Here is a 23,790-nt window from a genome sequence, read left to right as displayed (position 1 = left end):
GAAAGCACCAAACTGTTGACGCGATTCTTCGTCAACAAGTAATTAAGAAAATAAGAGAAAGAGATTAGTGCTTAATAATGAATCGAAATAGATGAATGATCTTTTAATGGACTGATGACACAACTACGTTTTTAGGTGGTTCAAAGGTTAAATCCTTCTACTCCACCAGCCAATATTATTGCTATATTTCTGGTATTCTTTACAGGATACTTTGTTACATCATAGAATCCAACCCCTTGCAACTTCCAGGGTCTCCATATTCATAGGAGAGGGCACCTGGAAGTTGGTAAGGGGGGTCATCCCGTGACCTTCTTACCCATCATGTCACTTATGTGACATTCATGATTAATTCCTAAACCCTGACAAATGAAGTGTGGTCTAATCAACAAGTAAGGGGGATAATGGGCCGCACGGCCCAACCCAGTTGTGGGTGTCTGAATACGCACGTTCATGCTGCGTGTCCGAGAATTCAGAGATATATCAGACACGTGATGTCTGATATATGCACGCTTACATTGCGTGGTTGACTTTATAAAAGGTCATAGCTTCCAACTCCAGTTCGTACCCCGAGCTGGATGCCTTCTCGACTTGCGGCCTTCATAGTCCTGACTCGGCCCTTGAGTAATCTTGACGAACCTTTGGTTACCTCGAGCTAAAGAGGTAGGATCTGACGACAGCAGCTCCGGTCATGGGGTATCCACGTGACTGATATAATTAGGTCATATCTCAGCTCGCTAATAGCCCATTGAAAAATCAGGGCGTACAATGAGTAACACATCTCAATATCAAAATTGGGTGTTTCTAGTTTGGGGTTAGAGTTTGAGGGCTTTTGTGTTCCCAATTTGTTAACAATTTTAGCGTGATTTTTTTTTACAATTGTGTATATTGTAGTTATTTAGAGTATTTATAAATTTTTAAAAAATTATGAATAATTTAAATAACATATTTTAAAATTAGTTTTCAGTATCGTAAATTATTCAAAATTTTCTAAAATTTTTAAAAATAAATAACTACAATATACATTGTCATAAAAAAAAATTCACTCCGAAAAATATTTACAGGTGAATAACAAAAGAGTCCAAACAGTTGAGTTTTCTAGCACCTACCGTAGAATTCCCCATCAACATTATTACCTTGTTGCATATGTCACCTAACCATTATGATTGTAAAAAAAGTGTTATGCTTTTAATTCATAGGACAGCTTTGTTGACCTTTTGTTCTGGAAAAAAGTTTTCTTGATTGACGAAGGGCACTACATTCACCTGGTTAATTCTGAATTCATATATATATATATATATATATATTAGATACAAAAACGTACCGTGTGCACGGTTTGTTTTGTTTTATTTATTGAATTTATTAATTATTTTTATTATATTTATACTAATGTCATATAAATTTTAAATAAATATTATATTTTAATTAAATAATTTATTTATTGTTATTTAAGTTTATATTTATTCTATTTTTTAAATTTGGGAATGATAAGAATAGAGTATATATTATATGTTTAATGTAATATTAAATATTATATTTGGATTTTAAATTTAAGTTTCTTGCTAGTTTTTTTAAAAAGCAATTGGTTGCTAATTGACAGTAAATTATATTATATGTTTAATATGATATTATTCTAATAAGTGAGTTTAAGTTTAATTAAATTTTATTTAAGTTATAAAATATATGATTTTATTATTTTTAAATAATTATCATTGTAAAATATTTTAAAAATATCATATTTTTATTTGTTTAATTATTTATTATTTTAAATAATTATTATTGTAAAATATCTCAAAAATATCCTATTTTAATTTTTTTTAATTATTTATTTTATTTTATTTAAGTTTAAGTGTTATAAACTACTGTTAAACAAAAAAAAATTCTAAGAAAATAAAAAATCTTTAAAATCAAGAATTCCCGTTTCCTATCCAAGATATATATCTATTCTATATAATAAGTGTGTAGATAACGGAAATTCTTGGTTTTAACGGTTTTTTATTTTTTTAATGTTAACTTTAACGGAATATTCTTATATTTAACAGAATATTCGTATATCTAACGGTAGTTTGTAAATACTTAAACTTAAATAAAATAAATAAATAATTAAAAAATTAAAAAAAGATATTTTTGAGATATTTTACAATAATAATTTTTTATAAAATAATAAATAATTAAACAAATTAAAATATAATATATTTTTAGATATTTTACAATGATAATTATTTAAAAATAATAAATAATTAAACAAATTAAAATATGATATTTTTGAAATATTTTACAATGATAATTATTTTAAAATAATAAAATTTAATTAAACTTAAACTCACTTATTAGAATAATATCATATTAAATATATAATATAATCTACTGTTAATTAGTAACAAATTGATTATTTTTTAAAAAACTAGCAAGAAACTTAAATTTAAAATACATGTATAATATTTAATATTACATTAAACATATAATATATAATTGTCCATTCCAAATTAAAAAACTAGAACAGATATAAAATTAAACAAAAATAAATAAATTATTTAATTAAAATATGAAATTTATTTGAAATTTATATGACATTAATATAAATTTAATAAAAATAATTAATAAATTCTATAAATAAAACTAAGTACCTACAATATAATATATATAAATATATATTTTTTGTGATGAAATGAGTCAACTTTCTAACTAAAAATTTAAAATGATTTTATTATATAAATAAGATGTGATTTTCTTTAATAGAACGGAATTCACAAAACTATTTTATAATATCAAATTGAAATTTTCCTAAATTATTTTATTAAATTTATTGTGTTACAAAATGTTCATATTATAAAAATACTAAAAGAAAATATATAGTTACATTTGGTATATTATTGTTTAATTTAATTATATTTTTAATAAAAATTTATAAATATATTTTAAATATAATACAAATTTTTATTAAATAAATTTGAGCTATTTTTTCGTAATAAAAATGATTTGTACTGTTGAATTATATTTATTTAAAATCAATTTAAATATGATGTTATTTATTTAAAACCATTCTTTCAAATTTGAAAAAAAATGACACCACACACCACATCCCTTGGATGTGCTTTGCCACTAGTATATATATATATACTAACAATGCTAAATAAAAGGCACAGCTCGACAGCAGCTTTGGTGCTATTTATATAAATAAGATTTTGATTTTATTTTCTTTTGAATTTTAAATGGCATCCCAAGTTAAACAGCTTCACTTTCTCATGTTTCCTCTCATGGCACAAGGCCACATGATTCCAATGGTAGACATAGCCAGAATGTTGGCTAAACGTGGTGCCAAGATCACCATAGTCACAACACCAAGTAATGCAGCCCGTTTCGAAAGAGTTCTTGCTCGCGCCGTTGAAGCCGGGCTTACTATCGACCTAATCCAACTGAGGTTTCCTTCAGAAGAAGCAGGATTACCTGAAGGGTGTGACAATTTGGACAAGCTTCCTTCTCTACATTGTGCCTTGAATCTCTTCCACGCAGCCTCAATAATGCAACAGCCAGCAGAGAAAAGGCTTGAAGAGCTTAAGCCCAGGCCAAATTGCATAATAGCTGACAGATGTTTACCTTGGACAATCAACATAGCTCGAAAGTTCAACGTTCCAATGATATCATTCCCTGGAATGTCCTGCTTCTGCCTCTTATGCTGGCTCAATGTGTATAGCTCCAAGGTTCTTGACAATATAAGCTCTGAAACAGAACCCTTTGTCGTGCCTGATCTGCCAGAACGGATTGAGATTGCCAAAGCTCAGTTACCAGGTAAAATAATCCATGACCAATGGATGGAAGCTGAGAGAGAGTCTTATGGAGTAATTATAAACAGTTTTGAAGAGTTGGAGCCAGCATTTGTCAAAGACTACAAGAAGATGAGGAACGGTAAGGTTTGGTGTATTGGTCCAGTTTCCTTGTGCAACAAAGATGAATTGGATAAGGCTCAAAGAGGTAACAACTCTTCTGTTGATGAACGTCAGTGTCTCAAGTGGCTTGATTCATGGAAACCAACCTCTGTAGTGTATGTTTGTCTAGGAACCTTATGTAATTTAGTACCTTCACAGTTGATAGACCTTGGACTAGGCTTGGAAGCTTCAAACAAACCGTTTATTTGGGTTATAAGGGGAGGGATTAGCGCTTCAGAAGAACAAGAGAAATGGATCAAAGAAGATGGATTCGAAGAAAGGACCAAGGAAAGAGGCTTGGTTATCCGAGGTTGGGCTCCACAATTACTAATCTTATCACACCCGGCTGTTGGAGTGTTCTTAACTCATTGTGGGTGGAATTCAACTCTTGAAGGAATATGCGCCGGGGTTCCCATGGTTACCTGCCGCTATTTGGTGATCAGTTTTTGAATGAGAAACTGGTTGCACAAGTTTTGAACATAGCTGTAACTCTGGGGTTGGAAGAGAAAGATGGGGTTATGGCGAAGAGGAATGCTATTAAGAGTGTTTTAGAGCAAGTGTTGGATGAAGGAGAGGAAAGCATGGAAAGAAGAGGAAGAGCCAGAAAGCTTGGGGAGATGGCCAAGAGAGCCGTTGAAGAAGATGGGTCTTCATACATCAATTTGACATTGTTTTTAGAAGACATTATGCAACTTGGAAGTAGGGATTGATCAACATTAAGAATTTGGAGACGAGAAAGAGAGATTTTCATGTTTGACTAGTCAATGATTCGCATGAAATCCATTTCCTTAGCTAGTACAAAGCTTGTGCTTGCTCATTTATAGTTAGTTGGCTTGGTAGTCTTATGGTTTACATGCTCTGTTATCTCTGTTATGGCAGTTTACTTAGTTAAATCTGTTGTACTCTCAGCTAAGACTTCTTGTATTCCTCAATGGTTATATAAATAAGAGTCTAACTCTCTTGAAAGAAGTTCACTATTATCTAATTCATTTTGTGAACTTCTGATAAGTGTTTTTTATATTGTTCTCTCTGTTTTTTCAACCTTCGTAGAATTTATTATGTTGTGTTGTAACACAGTTTTGCACATATGAATCTTATATATGTGTTTGGTACAATTTATGTGTTTGTGTAATGCTGAAGTTTCCTCAGCCACCAAATAAATTGAATGAGAAGTATTTTAACTAGTCTATATCATTGAATTGTTAATTTTAACATAAACTTTCAACAGTTGAAAATATAATTTTGAATGTTTTTGCAATAAAATACTTGTTCATTTCATTTTCATGGACAACAAACTACAGTATTAATATTTCTTAGTCCAATGCGGATTCAAAATTGTAACGAAATAATTCTGACAAAAAAAAAACTAACCAACTAATAAAATACCATTCATATGCATATCCAAGATGATTTCATTCCATCAATGCTTATAATATAAATATTATATAATATCCATATATATAAGTTTGTAGTTTGGAATATAAAAATAACTCTACTCTCTTACTTCAATAATTTATTGACTTTGTTTTGTGAGAATTATAGTATAAACTTCTCATTAACCCCTAAAATGGTTCAAGACTTCAAGCAAGATATCCTTGGTCCTTAAGTGATGCAATGCAATCGTCAAACATTTCATCAATGGACTTAAACTCAAATCCAAGACTCTTCACTTTAGAGGTACTGAACTCGTAGAATGGTCTGTTCAATTGCTCAAACCTGTGAAAAAAGGGACCAATATGATAAGACAAGTGAGACAACTGTTAGGGTAATTGTAAGAAAGTGAGAAAATAATGTTATAAAAAAAAAAAAAAAACCTTTTTGGGATAGGTAAAGAAGGATATCTTTTTGATAACAAAGAAGCTAACTCATCAATATCCAACACTGCTGAGCTACAAAGGTACCGTCCATTGGCATTTTTATGCTCAAAAACAAGGATGTGGCAAGCTGCAACATCATCAATGTGGACATATCCCATTCTTCCATGGAATTGAAATTTCTCAGTTTCCCCTATTATTTTAAGAGACAAAGACAAGATTTAATCATTTGTGAAAGAAAAATATTATAAGATACTACTAATTCCAACACCACACATCAACACAGATAGGTCTCACAGTATTAAAACTATAATATTAGTGCATCAGAAGTAGTCATTGCTACATGAAAACGTTTACAAATGTCGTTACTTATTAGTTACCTTTAAGTAGGCCAAGGACATCAGAAGCTGTGGAACATAAATTTGGTGGCAAACTAGGTCCGATTACGAATGAAGGAAGAACGGTAACTAAATCGATTCCATTCTTGTTGCAGAACTCCCATGCTGCTTTCTCAGCTAAGGTTTTTGATAAGACATACCAAATCTTTTGAACACAAACAGGTTACCACTTGATAAAAATTTCTTTTATAAAATATGATGTTGCATAAATGGTTTGATTTTGATATATGGTTTTATTACCTGGAGTCTCTCGCAAAGGTCTACTGAGCTCCATGATGATTCATCTAGAGGTATTTTAGGGTCAAAGTCATCTCTGGCTCTCAAGGTTGAAGATGATGAAGTGAGAACCACTCGCCTCATGGATGGATTCTTCGTACATGAACGTAACACGTTCAATGTCCCATCAATGGCAGGCTGCAAGATTTCTGCCTGCATAGTATTCAAAATAAAGGATTACATATATTAAATCACGGTACATAATTATTCAATATAGTCAAATAAGGCCAAAATTGGAGAGTTTAAATTGTGGAAGTTTGACCACTACTCTCACCTCATGTCATGTTATGATGATCATAGGAGCACAAAATTTATTATAGTGAAAAATTATAATCAATCATATGGCAGAAGATTTTCCTAATAATCTCTTTTTATTCTGAACAAAACACTCATTTTCCAAACTTTTTGTATTAATGCTCAGATGGGAAATTTGAAGTGAAACAATAATTATAATCATGCCTTTGGATCAGATGAAGGTTTGAGCACAGGAGAGGCAGTATGGAAGACACCATGGCAGCCCATGATAGCATTATCAAAGCTGCCTTCTTCCATTAAATCAGCTCTCACCAATTCAAGTCTCTCCTTTGCTCCTTCTAGCTTCCATAAGTGCCCCATTTTCTTCTCATTTCCTGTCCATATACACATGTACATGCATATATAAGCACTGTCAGAGAAAAATATCCCACATGTAAAGTAGGTGTGGGTACATCCAACAATACATAAGAGCATGAGTTACTTCACTCATCACCAATTGGTTTTGAGATAGAACCTTATGTTTCTTACCATGCACCATATTCTACTTCTAAACTGATTCGGGGATAGTGAGACAAAAAGAGTCAAAGAGTGATGTTAGAAAAAAATATTGCACATGTAAAGTCTGTGGGTACATTCAACAATACATAAGAGCATGAGTTACTCCACTCATCACCAATTGGTTTGAGATGAAACTTCATGATTTTTACCATGCACCTCATTCTACTTCTAGACCACTTTCCACCTTCTAACAAACACACACATAAATATATATATATATATATATAGTTTACACTCATATATAAGGGATATGCATTATACATAATAGATAATACTCATACATAAGAGAGAGGGAGACCTGGATCTCTGACAGTTCCAATGACATGGTAACCAGACAAGAGTAATCTCTTAACAAGCCAAGATGCAAGAAAACCAGAAGCACCTGTTACACATACTTTCCCTTTAGATTCAACTTTTCTATCCATTTTTTTCTTCTTATACATATATTTGCTTTCATACAACTTTTGAGCTCATGATACTAGTTAGCTAGGCTGGGCCATGTATATATGTGTTTATATAATATTGTATCAGCCCAACTTCATTGCATGAGGCTCTTTCAGTAGTTGAGGATTTGAGAGTAGGATTAGAGAAGGTAAACCCTCCAATTTTCATGGGATTTAAATATGATAATATTTATATATGTCTCTATACAAATTGAATTCACAGTGCTCAACTATATTTTACCAACTCGATCAACAAGAAAGATATAATAAGGTGTGATCCAAATTTTAATATTTTTATTTTGGTTTATTCAAATTTTATAAAGATGAATAAACTTACTTCAAGAATTATGAATGTAGCATTTTTTTTATAAATTAATAACAATTCAACCAAATAAAAATAAAAAAACAAAAAAATCATTTGATGTAAACTATTTATAAACAAAGTTACGATTTTTACAATGTATGTATTCTTTTTTATTAAATTGAGTTCAGAAATTAAACTTAATACTAAAATGCATTAAGACTTTATTTTTATGGCTTCGTGATAAATTACTATTTACTGTGCATTTCAATATCCTATATTTTTATAAATAAATAAAAAAAATCTAATTTAGTATTTTACCTTAAAAAATAGTGTATTTTTATCACCCAAAATAATTTTTTTATAAAAATTACACATACATACCTAATTAAAGAAATAATTTTCTTTAAAAAATTAATTCCACACATTAACGAAATTACATGTATAATACATTTTTAACTTTCAAATACTTATTTTCATAAAAAGAAACAGTCTATTTCACATCTTGTTCTTTCTAAGACTTCTCTAGCTAATTAATTTAATACATATCAATCCACATTATTATCTTATCTTTATATACTTACATATCAATTCTATGTATATATATATATATATATAAAAAGACAATTTTTCTATAAGGGCTTCACTTTAAGCCCTACCGGTAGGGCTCTCAGTGTTCTCGACCTGTGAACAGTTTTCGGCGTGATTTTTTTTTTATGACCATGTATATTGTAGTTGTTTAGAGCATCTGCAAATTTTCAGAAATTCTGAATAGTTTACAGTATCAAAAACTAGGTTCAAACATATTGCTTACCACGCGCATAAAAAAAATTAGTCACGCGTGCAACATGTTTGAACCTAGTTTTCGGTACTGTAAACTATTCGAATTTTTCTGAAAATTTGCAGAGTACTCTAAATAGCTACAATATAAACGATTATAAAAAAAATCAGGCTGAAAACTGTTCACGGATCTAGAACACTGAGAGCCACACTAGTAAGGCTTAAAGTGAAGCCCCTATAGGAAAATTCTCATATATATATAATGTACATAGTAATATGTCTCAATTCTATTTCTTTACTCACTACAACAAAATAGGCATTTAATGGCTATATGGGGGAGACATTGTAGACATTTGATGTCTCCCCCCAGGGGAGACGTTGTTGCAGGGGCCATCTAAAGTGGCCCTATGACGTCTCCCATGGGGAGACTTTGTAGACTTTCAACGTCTCCTCATGGGAGACGTCATAGGGTGTACGTGTACAACCTATGACGTCTCCCATGGGGAGACGTTGAAAGTCTACAAAGTCTCCCCATGGGAGACGTCATAGGTACCTACAACGTCTCCCATGGGGAGACTTTGTAGACTTTCAACGTCTCCTCATGGGAGACGTCATATGTTTTTGTATTTTTTTTTTTAAAAATTAAATAATTATTTTCAGTATATTAATTAATAGAATTAAATATATTAATTTTTTTTTGAAATAGAATTAAATATATTAATTAAAAAATCTAAATTATATACAAATTTAAATTTTGAATTTTCATTAATAAAACCGAAATGTGTATATCTAATATGTTTTTGCTAGCTAAATATACAAAATTGTAATATTTGTTGTTAAACATACAAAATTAACAAATATTACACTAGCTAGCTAAACATATAATAAGAAAGAAAAAGTAAAAGTAAATGACAAACACCTAATATGTTGGACGATGGCTTTGAATTATCGGTAGCATATGGTTCGCCCAGTGTTGTCGCATTTCATTAATCTGTGCTTGTGTATATGGCGTAGTGTTTAGCTACAAAAAATACAAATTAAAATATATTAGTTAATCAATTATTTGATTATATATAATTTAATAATAAATAAATTGTTAATTTTGTATAAATTTATATACATACCTCTTTCTTCAAGTAACGTCCAGGTCGTGAATGTTCAATGTAATCCTTGAACATTCTCATCACATAATATCCACATGCCACATTGTCTGGTTGGTGCGGACACTAATATTTAAATAAAATATCAAGCAATTAATATAAAAAATATTAGTAAAATTCAAGTATAATTAAAGTCGTAGTTACTTACTTTCGGTTGCACAATTTCTATATTATTTGGAATCTCGGGAGGTTTTGGTAGACTGGTCAGAAAAAGGTTGAAAGCATTGACTATTACTGCCACAATTTCTTCACGGTTTTCCAGTTCTGAGTTCATCGGATCACAACAACAAACGTAATATGCATATGGGGCCAATATAATCAACATCCAATGATCACTGCACAAGAAAAACAATATTTTGTATAAGTCTCCAACGCAAATGTTATAAGGACTAAGTATTTGGCAGTAACAAATTTTTGAGCTTACCCATGGTTCCAGGGGACAATCATAAGTTGCTCACTTGATCTTAATTGACGACAGCGCTTGAACAGACCTTGAACACGCTCTTCAAATGAACTTCCTTTAGTGGGTACAACATTAGGATTGACAAATAAAAACTTATTTTGGCGCCCTTGTTCTACCAAAAAATTGTATAACAACCTATTAAAAAAAGAAGAGTAGTCATAAATATAATTTAGGAAATTTGTTGTTAAAATAAATCAAATAAGAAATGTTAAGTAAAAAAATTGTGAGATACCTCATTTAGCAAACAACAACTCCTTGTCCAATCTTTTCCATTCGAATAAATTGAAGTATGTCCTCTTTGCATATGTAAAGACTTGAAATATCCTGACCGAATACATCCTCATCTATGCCTGGATTGACACAGTCATCGTCATTCCAGCGAGATATAATATTGTATATCTGTTCCAAAGGACTGGTGTCTTGTGTCAGAGGATCACTCAAACGTTGTATTCTTTCTCGGGGTCGTTGTGTTGAAGGAGCAATTGGTCGTTCTGATATGTTATTACTTCTAGAACAAGTCTGTAAAATAATATTAATAATTAGAAAATTTACAAACAAATTGAAATATATAATAACAAATATGATTATATAAACATGATACATCACCTGTTCATGTATATCATCAGATACGATGACCAATTCCTTAGGCCATGATATAGGATGCCCAATAGCCTGAATGACTATGTACATATGCTGATCATGTTTTGCATAAGGAAGAGGTGTCGCCGGCTTAATAGCGTCAGTAATCACCACTTGGTAGTTGTTACCCAACTCTTTGTCAATGAGCTTGCCTGATGCAACAATATTGGATAGAGAACCAATGGCTAACTGACAACTAGGTACCTGCACATTATAATAAGTAGCATTATGTATATATGTGTGTATGCATGTACATACATAGTCATTTTCAACTATCAAATTGAAATTACCTTAGTCATAAATGGTACTGGTGGTTCAGGTTGATAGTAAGATGGTGCTGGTGGGTCGGGCACATAGCAAGATGGCCCTGGAGGGTCGGGCACATAGTAAGATGGTGCTTGTGGGTTGGGCACATAGTAAGATGGTCCCGGTGGGGTTGGAACTACTGGTGGGACTCCAATATTGGATCCTGAACCACTCTGTTGGGCCATGAAAGATCTCAACATTTCCTCTTGTTTACGAAAACGTTCTTCTAGACGCGCTTCTTGTTGACGATGTCGTTCTTCTTGTTGACGAAGTCTTTCCTCAAACTCATTTCTCATAGCGCTAGCCGAAACCGTGTCTTTCGATTTCCCTTTCATTTTGGTAGGTTTCGGAGTATCCCAAAATAATGCAGGGGACACACCGAAACCTTTAGCCCGAACACGCCCTCGTGGCTCGGGGGTGCCCAATGCCCTCGCCAACACATCATCAGGGCCTTGGGGTTCCCATTGACCCTCCTCAATGAGTTTTCGATAATGAGCCTGTATAATAAAAGTAATTTATATAAGTTAGTTATATTAAAATAAATAGATTATATAAGTTCAATATATATATATATAAACTTACAATGTTTTTTTGAACCTCAGCTGCCTCTCCAATAAGTTCTCCTTCTTTATTCTTCGGTCGACCCATCGTCCATAAATCAGCTCTATCAATATCAGATAATTGTTGCCCAGTTTGTTGTTGAAGCATCTCATCCACACGCACGTAACCTCCTCTAGATAGGTTGTGGTTGCATTTGTTCATTCTTCAATATTCTTGCATTTGTAACCTCTTATCTTTCCACTCTGGTGTTAATCTTGAGTTGACAAATTCTAACCATTGCTCATCTGTAATGATCTCCTCAAATCCAAATGGTTTCCTAGGGGGAAACTCATCTGGTCTTTTCTCTAAAGCATTAAAGATGTGCTTCCTTGTCGTGTCAGTCTTCCATTGTCTGAACATCTTTGCTGCGTCTTTCATTGTCTGCTTTTTTGAGCTATATTCCAACTGAAAAGTTTTCTGCAAGTTTGAAATAATAATCATATTAAATCACACATTTTAAAATCTTTAAGTAAAATAGAAGTAATTAAATCATACCTTCATTAAATCCCATATATGAGTTTTGTTCTCCACTGGAACTTTGTTCCAAGAGTTACAGGTGATGGGCACAATAGTCCTCACCATAGAACCCAACGCTGAAGATCGATTACTTCTTGTGGTACCTATTACTTGACCATACTCATTGAACTTTACAGGTATAAGATTTCCTTCACTTCTATTCTTAATCAATTTATTCATCCATGTGCGTCCTCACACATTTTTATCATCTGTAATCTCTGCCTCAGTATCAGGATTTTGTTGAGGATTTTCCTCCTCATCACTATCACCAAAAGGATCTGACATCTGTGAAACATAAAAATCAATATGATAAGTTATATATATAGAAAAAAAATGACAAACAAAAACATATCATAAACAAACCAAAATCATTTTTGCAATAATGACAAACATAATTATATTATACCTCACATCAGGTTATCAATCCATAAACCTTCACCATTATCACGTAAACAAACACCATCATCATCAATTTCATCATTACATATTGGTGAAGTGAATATGATTGATTCTTCTTCAATAGGTATATCATGCAAATCACCATATTTGGTATTCCATTCTTTTGTTGGCGTTGTAAGCACAATTGACCATTGGTTGTCTGAAGGATCATTCACATAAAACACTTGTTTTGCTTGTGCAGCCATTATAAATCTGTCAGATTTGTGCCCTAGTCGATTTAGGTTTACCAATGTGAAACCAAAATCTTCATATATTATGCCACTGTCACTCTTCACCCAATCACAAAAGAAAACAGGTATGCGAGTTGTGATATAATCTAACTCCCAAATTTCTTTAATTACTCCATAGAAAGTCATATCACTTTGAACAGGATTTTTGTCTTTCGCACTGGATATTTGCATAGTTCTAGCGACAAGACTAACACCACTATTTTGTGTGGTTCTATTGGTATCACGCTCCCTAGTATTGAATTGTGTACCATCGATTACATATGAAGAAAACTTGATGACTCTATGAGAAGGGCCTCGAGAGATCCACTTAACAATGTCTGACACATTATTTGATGTGTTTTTCAATTCATTGACAACCTATTAAAAATAAAACTAGTCAAACAACATACATTACTATATAATAAAAATAAAATCAAAAAATCAACATAACATACCCTATTTTCTATCCAACTATTAAATGTACGATAATGTTCGTCTTGTAACCATTTGGAGTTCCTTGACTTTGATGGAAATTTTGTCTTGATCCAGTTAAAATGTTCCCTTCAAAATTACATATGCTGTTAGTGAACTAATTGTGAAAGTTATCACATATTTACATTGCAAATGCATTATATCTATGAAGATAAACTTACTCGATATAAGGCTGGATTTCATTAATATTTTGCAATACTAGACGATGTGCTTCATCTAGTTCATCCTGACTCACTGCGCAAACAACACTACCCCGACGACTCTGAATCTCAGCATTATTAACTTCATTTACCCCAATCCTCTGTACACCAGCCATGTATTCGGAACAAAATTCAACTGCCTCTTCAGCAATATAACATTCCACAATGCACCCTTCTGGGCGACTTCTATTTCTGACATACCCATTAAGAATCTTCATATATCGTTCAAATGGATACATCCATCTTAAATAAACGGGACCACAATATCTCAATTCTCTAACCAAGTGAACTGTAAGATGAATCATTATATCAAAAAAGGAAGGTGTGAAGTATTTCTCCAGCTCACACAAGACCTCAGCAATTTCATCATGTAACTTAGGTAACTTAATAGGATCAATCACCTTACAACACAATGACTTGAAAAATAAACATAACCTTGTGATAATCTCTCGAACTTTTTGAGGTAAGACAGAACGAATTGCCACTGGTAGCAAGTGTTGCATTAGAATATGACAATCATGAGATTTCATACCACTCAGAGTACAACTTTTCATGTCTACCAATGACCTTATATTTGATGAATAGCCATCTGGAACTTTTACATTAAATAGACAGGAACAAACTTCCTTCCTTTCATCTTTAGTGAGGGTGTAAGCAGCAGGAGGCAAGTATGTTCGTCTCTTATCTATTTTCGGAGTTAATCCTTTACGTATACCCATTGCAGCCAAGTCTTGTCTAGCCTTAATTCCGTCCTTAGTTTTCCCAGGAATATTCAACAAAGTTCCAATCAAACTATCACATACATTTTTCTCTATGTGCATAACATCTAAATTATGGCGTACAAGTAAGAATTGCCAATATTCAAGCTCGAAAAAAATAGATTTCTTTTTATAACAACTTTTGGGTTCTTCCACAACCTTAGCCTTCCCACGACCCTTCCGCTTTGTAGGTGTACGAACTTTAGGCTTACCTAACTTAAACATGATTTTAGACATCTTCTCAAGTACTTCACTCCCATTTAAAGGTTGAGGAGCCTCCTCAAACTCTTGTTTGCCGTTGAATGCCTTTTTCCAAGTTCGATATTTATGCGTACTAATCAAGAACTTCCTATGACCCATATAACATACTTTTCGGGAGTGCTTTAAGTATTCAGAACATGTTTTTTCTTCACAAACGGGACAAGCCTTATATCCTTTCACACTAAACCCGGATAAATTTCCATAAGCATGAAAGTCATTGATAGTCCACAACAATACAGCTTTAAGATTAAATTGTTCTTGCCTGTACGCATCATAAACCTTAACCCCTTCATCCCACAAAGTTTTCAAATCATCGATAAGAGGCGACAAATATACGTCGATGTCATTGCCAGGTTGTTTAGGTCCCGATATCAACAATGTCAACAAGGTAAATTTTCTCTTCATGCACAACCATGGGGGTAGATTGTAAATGACAAGCATAACAGGCCAACAACTATACTTACTACTAAGAGAAGTGTGTGGATTAATCCCGTCAGTCGAAAGACCCAGACGAATATTACGAGATTCATTTCCAAAACAAGGCCACTTCAAATCAACCCTCTTCCAAGCTAGGGTGTCAGCTGGATGCCTTAATTTACCATCATTTATTCTCTCATTAGCATGCCACGATAAATTTTTAGCATGTTCAGCATTTCTAAAATGAAACGAGGAATAGGAGGAAGGTACCACAAGACCTTGGCGGGTACTCCTTCCTTGACATCCTCACCATTTCTTTTCTTTTGCCATCGTGACTCACCACAAGTAGGACACATTTTTGCATCTGCAAAGTCATTCCGATATAACATGCAATCATTAGGACATGCATGAATTTTTTCATATTGCATGCCTAATGAGCATAATGTTTTCTTTGCTTCATAAAATGAAGTTGGCATTTCATTACACTCCGGCAACAAATCATTCAAAAAACAAAGTAGATCAGTCATTCCTTTATCACTCCAACCGTGTTTAGCTTTCAAATTGTACAACCTAAGGAGTGCGGATAACTTTGTAAATTTTTTACAACCGGGGTAAATCGGTTTCTCAGCATCACTAAGTAGTGTCTCAAACTTATCTGGGTCTACTCCGGATCCATAATGTGCGTCATCAATCATATCATCTAATGCATCGCAATTCTCCTCTACTATATTCATCCTTACTTCATTGGGTCTACTTGGTGGAGTTGGTGCGACATGCATTCTCTCCCCATGCATATACCAAACCATGTAACTTTTGTCGATTCCATTGAAAAATAAGTGTTGTTTGATCTTACTAAGATCCATTTTCCTTACATTTCCACACTTAATACATGGGCAACGAGTAAATTTTAGGTCTTTCACATTCTCCGAACAAAATCTTAAGAATAAATCGACCCCGTTTTTATATTCCACGGATAACCTATTCGCTGACATCCATTTTCTATCCATATCTTCTCCTATGTCTATGAAAAATTAAACAATAAAAACTACATAAGCACATGGTCGAGTGTATGAAAAATTGGGCAGCATTTCTTCTATATTAGCAACTTAGCCATCAGTCAATCTTATCAAATCCAATCAAATAAGCACAACACAATTCAAATATAATATTAGAATACATAATTCTAGACAAAATCGGACAGCATTTCCCCTATAATATTGATCTAACCATCTGTTAACAACAAGTCAAACAATTCAAACAGCACACAATAAGTTTCTTCCTTATAGCTCCACAGCACACAAACAAATTTTCCAGAACCTACTTCACTAAAACACACAGTTCTCAACCTTCTGTTATCACCGCAACACACAATTTTAATCTCAGAACCTACTTCACTATGGATGAATATTTAAGATATTCAAACTCCTCTAACAAAAATTTAATAATACTAAAACGAGAGATAAGATAATGTACGTACCTCTTGCAATTAATAGTCCTAGCTAGAAAATTTACTTCACTTTGCAATGCACTTTGCTATTAAATTCACAACCAACAAAATTGAATTAATTAATAAATAAGAAATTACTAAACAAATATCACTAAATAATTGGATTAACAATAACTTATTCTTGCAATTTTATAAACTTAAAAACCTCAAATGTGTTATTGAAATAGAAATTTTGAGGCAAAAATCTCTCTAGTTAAAACCACAACCTACAAAATTAAATTAATTAATAAATAGAATATTACTAAATAAATAAAAAAACATAATATATATAATCAACCTACTTCAATGTTAATAAAATATTTAAAATATATTTATACAAATATATATAATTTTTTAATTAAATAATAATATAAATTAAAAAAATCATAAACATAAATATTTGAATTACTTATATCTATACATGCAATTTAGTATGTAAATTAAAATTAAATTATTTTCCTTATTTTAGATATATATATATTAATACTTAATCAACCTAAAAAATTAATTAAAAAATCTACAATTTTCGGATTAAATAGTAAAAAAAATTAAAAAACAGTAAATAATGTGGTATAATATCAATATCACAATTCTTAATGTCAAATTTTCACTAAAATTATTTTTCAAACTTTAAATAAATATTTCTAATATCCTAAAATTACCCAAAACCGCACTATTCACAAATACCCTAAAATCCCATCATTAACCCACTATATTTAAAGATAATAAATAAAAAACATTATTCTTACTATTATACAGTAATTAAATCTTAAAAACATACCTAAAAGTAATTTTTGTTGATGAAAATCAACCAAAAACGAAAGCCAAAATCGCCCAAAATCGCCTTGAAATCGCCTCTGGTTCGTGTGCTCGGGGAAGAAGAAGAGTGAAGAGGTTATATAAAAGGGAAGCCTCCAACGTCTCCCCTGGGAAGACGTGCACACTTCCAACGTCTCCCCTGGGAAGACGTGCCACATCGGACGTCTTCCCAGGGGAGACGTTGGAAGTGTGCACGTCTTCCCTGGGGAGACGTTGGAAGTGTACACGTCTTCCCTGGGGAGACGTTAGAAGCCTAAAATTGTCAGATTTAATTATTTTATTTCGATTTTTAATTAATTATAAATAACGTCTCCCACTACTTTTAATGACTTACACGCTTAGTCATAAACAATAACTTTTGATGACTTGCACACTTAGACTTTAAATATCCCTGATTAATTTTAATGTCTTACAAATTGGTGTAAGTCATCATAGATAGTCATTAAAAGTGAAAATTGTTGTAGTGACTTCATATATTTGATTTGTCTTGATTCCAATCAATCTCAAATGATCGCAAGACAACTCTTACTCCTACGATTCTAATTCCTAGATTTCTTTTTCATTTTTAATTCAAATTATATGAAATTCCGATATCTATCAAAAGAAAGAATCATCGAAGTCGTTGACTTGCTGTGCGATCCCTCTGGTCCCGTAGTATGATGATATGGTTTTTACTTTCTAAGATTTTACTTTTATACGTTGAGATTGGTCCTCTTATTTTTCTTAAATTTGATTTTTCTTTTATTTTAATTACAAATTCAGAATAACCATATATCCTGCAAAAACATCAAGCATTTGAGACAAATTTACCTAATCATCAAATAAAGTGACTAGAAATAAAAGTAATCAAGATTTAATAACTATATAATTTGCATATAATATATAAGAAGTAATACACACCAATATATAACAAAAAAAAATAATTTATTAACTCTGTCAAAACAAACTTAATTCAATATTCCGTTTATTTTTTAAGATATTAATTCTTATCACTTTAGTTCAGCTGGTTTCAATACAAATTTTGATGCAGGTGAACCTTAAATTAATTAAAAAACACATACATATCTAATTATCAAAATAAAAAGAAATATATATAAAACAATCATTATTCGCCAAGACCAAAATTTTCCTAATTTTGACATAATTTTAGTGTAGCGGCTATGTATGGGAACAAATTAAGATAGATTGAAAATAGCTTAAAAACATGTGAAACCACTAATAATATTTAATAAATTTGGATACAATTAACCCTCTCATTACCAACATTTTCTTTATCTCTCGCAAATTATCTCTCAAGTCTCAATCTCTCTCCGTTTCTCTATTGAGATAGCACCACCTCCCTACAGCGGCAGAGCTCCACTTCAATGCCGCCACCATTCTTAAAATTGTCCTCGCCATTGTCGTCGTCACCTCCTATCACCATTGAAGCTCATCAAGAACTACTCTATTTTTTTATGTTTAATGATTCAAGTTTAAAACAACTTAAACTCCCAATAAAATTCACTTAATACACTATATTTAAATGTATTTAAGACATATATGCATGAGTAATTGGGTTTGATGAATTCTTTTTGGGATCTAAAACTGTAAAAATCTGCAGGATTTTGAGCCAAATGATGCTACAGCGATGCCGTAGCGATTCTCCAATTTTTCATGATTTCTAAGGAAAAAATATGCTTCGGCAATGCTGTTGTGATGTTCCGTCGATGCTCTAGCAATGCTCCAACGATACTTATGTAGCAATGCTCCTGCGATGTTGTAGCAATGCTCCATTTTTTCTATGATTTCTAAGGAAAAAATGATGATCCAATGATGCTTCTGTAGCGATGTGTTTGTGATGTTGTAGCGATATCGTATCAATACTTCAATTCTCTAGGTAAAAATGATGCTCTAGCGATATTCTGACGATTCTCAAGCAATGCTCCGACGATGCTATAACGATGCATCTTCTACGATGCTCCTACAATGCAATGCTTCTGCAATGCATCCCTAAAAACTTGATTTCTGCCCTGAATTTAAACGAAAATTTTTAGTGAGATATAACTTTTCACTTAGATATTAGTTTTAGTTTTTTTTTAATCTTTAGTATATTTTCGAGATCTACAAGTTTATAATATTTAAAGTCTTCAAATTTTGAAGAAGAACACAAAAAAAAAAAAAAAAAAGGTTGTAAGTTTTTTTTTCTCTTTGCTTTCATATGGTTGCAGGGCAGTGGTGGTGTTGCGAGAGAAACGTCCGAGAGAAAGTGAGAGGTGTTAGAGAGAGTATGATTTGAATAGCAAGGGTAATCTAGCCCAAAACTAAGAGAATGCCATATTTTTGGGATGTTAAATTATGGAGGTATTTTTTCAAATCAATGCATATTAGAAGGCATATATCTGAAATTTCCCTTTAATAGTTATTCATTTTAAAAAATATATATTAAAAACTTAATTTAAAAAGTAATATTTCAATGTTTTTATTTTATTCCGGAAACAACTAATAATTTTTTTAAAAACACCTAATATTAATTTTAAACAATAATTTCAAATTATAAATTTTAAACTAATATTTCAAAATTATGAGCCGACTGTAACATTTCATGGATCAGACATAAAAAGAATGAAGAGCATTCCACCTATTTACCATATAATCCATTTGACTAATATAAATTATTTTAATAAATACAAGAAATAATCCTACACAAAAACATAGAGTTAGCATGATACATCTAATGATGGCTGTAGTATGGGGGGGGTTACATCTGGTCAGCTGGCTTATTAGTATTCTCTTGCTCCACTTTCACAATTGGTTCGCTTATTACCAAAGAACCCACATCCAAACCCTGCAAATATTATTGCATTTTTTTATCAAACTGTCAATATAAATCAATTATTATAAATTAAACACACTGCATAGTGATATAATTGTATAAAGAGCTTAACTGGGAAAGTAGAATCATCTCCTGCAGTATCATAGCCTTTAGTATTCTCCGCATTTCCTTTCTGATTCTCCTAATGGGTGAGGATTAACAGTCTTAATACTTATTCATCGAATTAAAACATAAGAGAAGCTATTCCTCTTTAATAATTACAAATATATGATGAAATTGCAAGGTTTGAAGTGGTGCTCAAAAGCAAATATATGATGAAACAACTTATAATGTCTCCTCCTTTCTACCTCAAAAATATGGTTATCTAGTTTTAAAAAATATGAGGTATAACATTTAGTGGTTAATTACTACATCTAATAACCGAATGATTACGACGGTCAAAAAACATTGGCATCATATCATTGCTCTATCTCAGAAATTTTTAACTTTGGCATCACAAGTTTACTGCCCATTAAGTCGCAAGCATACTTCTTCCTCTAACTAACTTGAATACAGTTCTCTTCTCTATGACCATTTCTAGAATGCCAATACTAGCATACAATTTAGACTGGAATACCATCATATTAATAGTAGGAGAAGTGTTAAGTGGTGTCCAACACGCTATTGGTGCACTTCAATATCGGATCCCACATTTTTAATTTAATAACTATTATGGAAAACCGCTAACCACTCATAAGGTAAGGTGTCACCTCATGGTGATGTTAGGCAACACCGGTGCCTAATAGCAATGCTTAAATGGTAATCATAGTCCTGACTTCAAAATAATGCGAGGGACGGTGAATAGTCTGAAAGTAGAGACTAAACAGAACATACCTGTTCCTTAGCTTCGTTTTCCACTTCTCTCTTTACTCTGCAGGGTAAAAGTTTCCTGTGTAAAATAAATGGTAAGTCAGTAAATTGCATAGAGACAAAAAAAAAAGGAGAGGGAGTTGGATAAGATTAAATACCGATCATCATCAACATCCATGTCAGAATCTGGATCCCATCTCTCATCTGGGTCATCGTGATCTTCGTCAGCCTGAAAATTATTGAAGAGAAAGTAAGATTTGTGTTTTTGTTTTGTTCAAAAACAAGTTATATCATTTGATAATATGCCAAAGATTTTCCTCAGATGATGATAAAAGATCTGCAGAATCAAACCTCTGGAAGATCAGTGTCAGGAGGTTTATCGTGAAATTGGACACTAGGTGCATGCTGAAGCTTGGAAAGATAATCGAGCAACTTATTTCGTATTTCATCCAGTGATTGGCGTGAATTCTTGTTTTCCATGTTACTAGGAGCAACATGAAGAGTATAGTCTGGACCAAAGTACTCATAGTACTCATGCTGTGGCATTTTGTCTTCAACTTCTACTCCTAGTGCAACTCCTGTCTGTATCACAGATGAGCATAACAAATATGAACATCAAAGAGAAAGAAAGAAATAAACAAAATGAAATGAAATGAAAGTTCCCAACTAGGACCAAATAGTACCCACAAAGGAACATAAGTAACTATTAAAAAGGAACAAATATTTCCACAAAACAAAAGAGAAAATTAAAACAAGAATCACACCTCATAGCACCAGCACCGAGCAACATTTCGAATGGTATATCCACCGCCACCTAGAAGCAATAGTGGTACATTAAATGATCTCATATATTTGACACACTCCGCATGACCTTTGATAGAAAGATTGAAGCATCCTAATCTGTCTCCAGATAAGGAATCAGCACCACACTGAAGGACCACAGCACCGGGTTTAAAAACTTCCATCACTTTTCCCATAATCGGTTTAAACAAGAAATGGTAGCTCTCATCATCTATTCCATCATCAAGTGGAACATTAAGGGAGTAGTATTTTCCCTTTGCATGTCCAATATCATCTATGTCCCCAGTACCAGGGAAATAATCTCCAAACTTGTGGAATGAAACAGTCATGACCCTATCAGTTGTGTAAAATGCTTCCTCCACTCCATCTCCATGGTGGATATCAATGTCCACATACAATACTCGCTGTAAAACATCAAAGACAAAGATTAACATTCACTCTACTTTGGGCAGCAAATAAATCAAGACAGATTAATATTAACTCTAATTAGAAAGCAGAAAACTCTAAAGTATTGCTAGGTAGGACAATGGAATCAAAATCTCGACCTCAATGGAGCTATGAGTAAACCACGGGTCTGACACACAACTTACTTGGTATTATAACATTCACTCTAATGAGATCATGAAATTCATATACATCAATAGTTCATCAAGAAAAATGGTCGGTCATACAAACTCACCTCTTTTATTGGCTATAATACATAAGTTATTAAATCAATTAATAGGGCCTTAACCAAAAACCAAGTTCAAAAGTCAGACAAACAACCCATGGACTTCACATAACTGGTCAGATCTTCATAGTGGTCTTTCTTTCTTATACCAATATGTGTGTGTGTGTTCATCTCCTAACCAAAACCCTTATACCAATTCCTCAACTAAACTCCAACAAACATAGTTCCACAAAAACATATACAAAAAATAAATAAACGGGAATTGCAAAAATAGACTAACCTCGTGCTGTTTAAGAAGTTCCAAGATGGCCAAAACGATATCGTTGACATAGCAAAACCCAGAAGCCTCACACTTCTTAGCATGGTGAAGGCCACCAGCCCAGTTGATAGCAATATCACATAGACCATGATTCAACTTGACAGCGCCACCGACTGAGCCACCTGCGTAGGTCTGGCAAAACGAGTAAAGGCCATCGAAAACAGGGCAGTCCTCTCCAACATTGAAGCGCTTGAGTTGCCTCAGTTGGTCTTGTTGGGTTTCAGGGGTTATATTCCTTAAAAAGTGGACGTAATCATCAGCATGAAAGCGGCAAAGGTCCCTGTCCCTAGCTGGGTAGGGTTTGTGAACCTGCATATTCTGAAGAAGACCATAGTGGGCAAGAAGAGCATGGGTCATTCTGATTCGATGAGGTTTCATGGGGTGACCTTGTCCATAGTAGTAATTACCCACTTCTGGGTCGTAGAAATAGCAGACCTTCCTCTTCACTCCATCAGGCCCAGATGAGAGTGAGTTCCCCCCAGTATCCATTAACGCACAATATTATTCGACCCCACTAATCCAAAATCTGATTTTTCATGAAAAACAAGAAAACCCCAAATCAGAATGTTGATTTTGAAATGCGAATCTGATAAAAAAAAATGAAAGATTCGAATTGAGAAAAAGAAACAGTGTCTGAAAATACCTGAATGGAAGGAAGCTCTCTACGAAAAGAGTTTAGAGAGCTATTCGGCCATGAAATAATAAAGAAGAGGACAAAGATTAAGGTAAAATGTAATGTTTTTATAAAGATTTTTCTTTGAATAGATGATGATACTCGATAGGTTAAGGCTCTTTTTATACGAAAT

At 32.7% G+C, this 23,790-nt stretch overlaps 2 protein-coding genes and 1 pseudogene across 3 annotated transcripts; 1 reads left to right on the top strand and 2 right to left on the bottom strand.

Annotated features, from left to right (window-relative positions):
• Nucleotides 1-3,192: 3,192 nt before the first annotated feature.
• On the top strand, nucleotides 3,193-4,934 carry LOC133786535 (UDP-glycosyltransferase 73C6-like; annotated as a pseudogene).
• Nucleotides 4,935-5,503: 569 nt separating this feature from the next.
• Nucleotides 5,504-7,649, bottom strand: LOC133786551 (tetraketide alpha-pyrone reductase 1). Its single transcript, XM_062225485.1, has 6 exons — nucleotides 7,523-7,649; nucleotides 6,871-7,040; nucleotides 6,376-6,564; nucleotides 6,118-6,280; nucleotides 5,738-5,930; nucleotides 5,504-5,639 (listed from the first exon to the last, which is right to left on the bottom strand). Exons 1-6 carry the CDS (start codon nucleotides 7,647-7,649, stop codon nucleotides 5,504-5,506), a joined length of 978 nt encoding a protein of 325 aa, XP_062081469.1.
• A 12,477-nt stretch (nucleotides 7,650-20,126) lies between these two features.
• On the bottom strand, nucleotides 20,127-23,784 carry LOC133786509 (histone deacetylase 19). 2 transcript variants are annotated; one of them, XM_062225483.1, is made up of 8 exons: nucleotides 23,628-23,784; nucleotides 22,946-23,510; nucleotides 21,959-22,399; nucleotides 21,546-21,776; nucleotides 21,353-21,423; nucleotides 21,219-21,273; nucleotides 20,458-20,526; nucleotides 20,127-20,357 (listed from the first exon to the last, which is right to left on the bottom strand). In XM_062225483.1, the coding sequence occupies exons 2-8, from the start codon at nucleotides 23,471-23,473 to the stop codon at nucleotides 20,271-20,273; spliced, it is 1,482 nt and encodes a 493-aa protein (XP_062081467.1). In that variant the 5' UTR covers nucleotides 23,474-23,510; nucleotides 23,628-23,784; the 3' UTR covers nucleotides 20,127-20,270. The 2 variants fall into 2 exon arrangements, with proteins under 2 accessions (XP_062081467.1, XP_062081468.1); XM_062225484.1 differs by having other exon boundaries at nucleotides 20,458-20,517.
• Nucleotides 23,785-23,790: the final 6 nt, after the last annotated feature.

The sequence above is a fragment of the Humulus lupulus genome, chromosome 1, assembly GCF_963169125.1.
Source record: "Humulus lupulus chromosome 1, drHumLupu1.1, whole genome shotgun sequence".
In the NCBI taxonomy this organism is placed as follows: domain Eukaryota; kingdom Viridiplantae; phylum Streptophyta; class Magnoliopsida; order Rosales; family Cannabaceae; genus Humulus; species Humulus lupulus.
Note: the sequence above shows the minus strand (reverse complement) of the source record. Positions and strands in the feature narration are given on the sequence as shown.

Coding starts and splice junctions, on each gene's coding strand:
- LOC133786551 (XM_062225485.1), bottom strand. CDS start 7,649: ATGGATAGAAAAGTTGAATCTAAAGGGAAAGTATGTGTAACAGGTGCT. Junction 6,565..6,870: donor AACCTTCATCTGATCCAAAG/GCATGATTATAA, acceptor AATACTATGCAG/GCAGAAATCTTGCAGCCTGC. Junction 5,640..5,737: donor TCTTTACCTATCCCAAAAAG/GTTTTTTTTTTT, acceptor CTTTTTTCACAG/GTTTGAGCAATTGAACAGAC.
- LOC133786509 (XM_062225483.1), bottom strand. CDS start 23,473: ATGGATACTGGGGGGAACTCACTCTCATCTGGGCCTGATGGAGTGAAG. Junction 22,400..22,945: donor AACTTCTTAAACAGCACGAG/GTTAGTCTATTT, acceptor GATGTTTTACAG/CGAGTATTGTATGTGGACAT. Junction 21,424..21,545: donor CTGACACTGATCTTCCAGAG/GTTTGATTCTGC, acceptor AATAATTTTCAG/GCTGACGAAGATCACGATGA.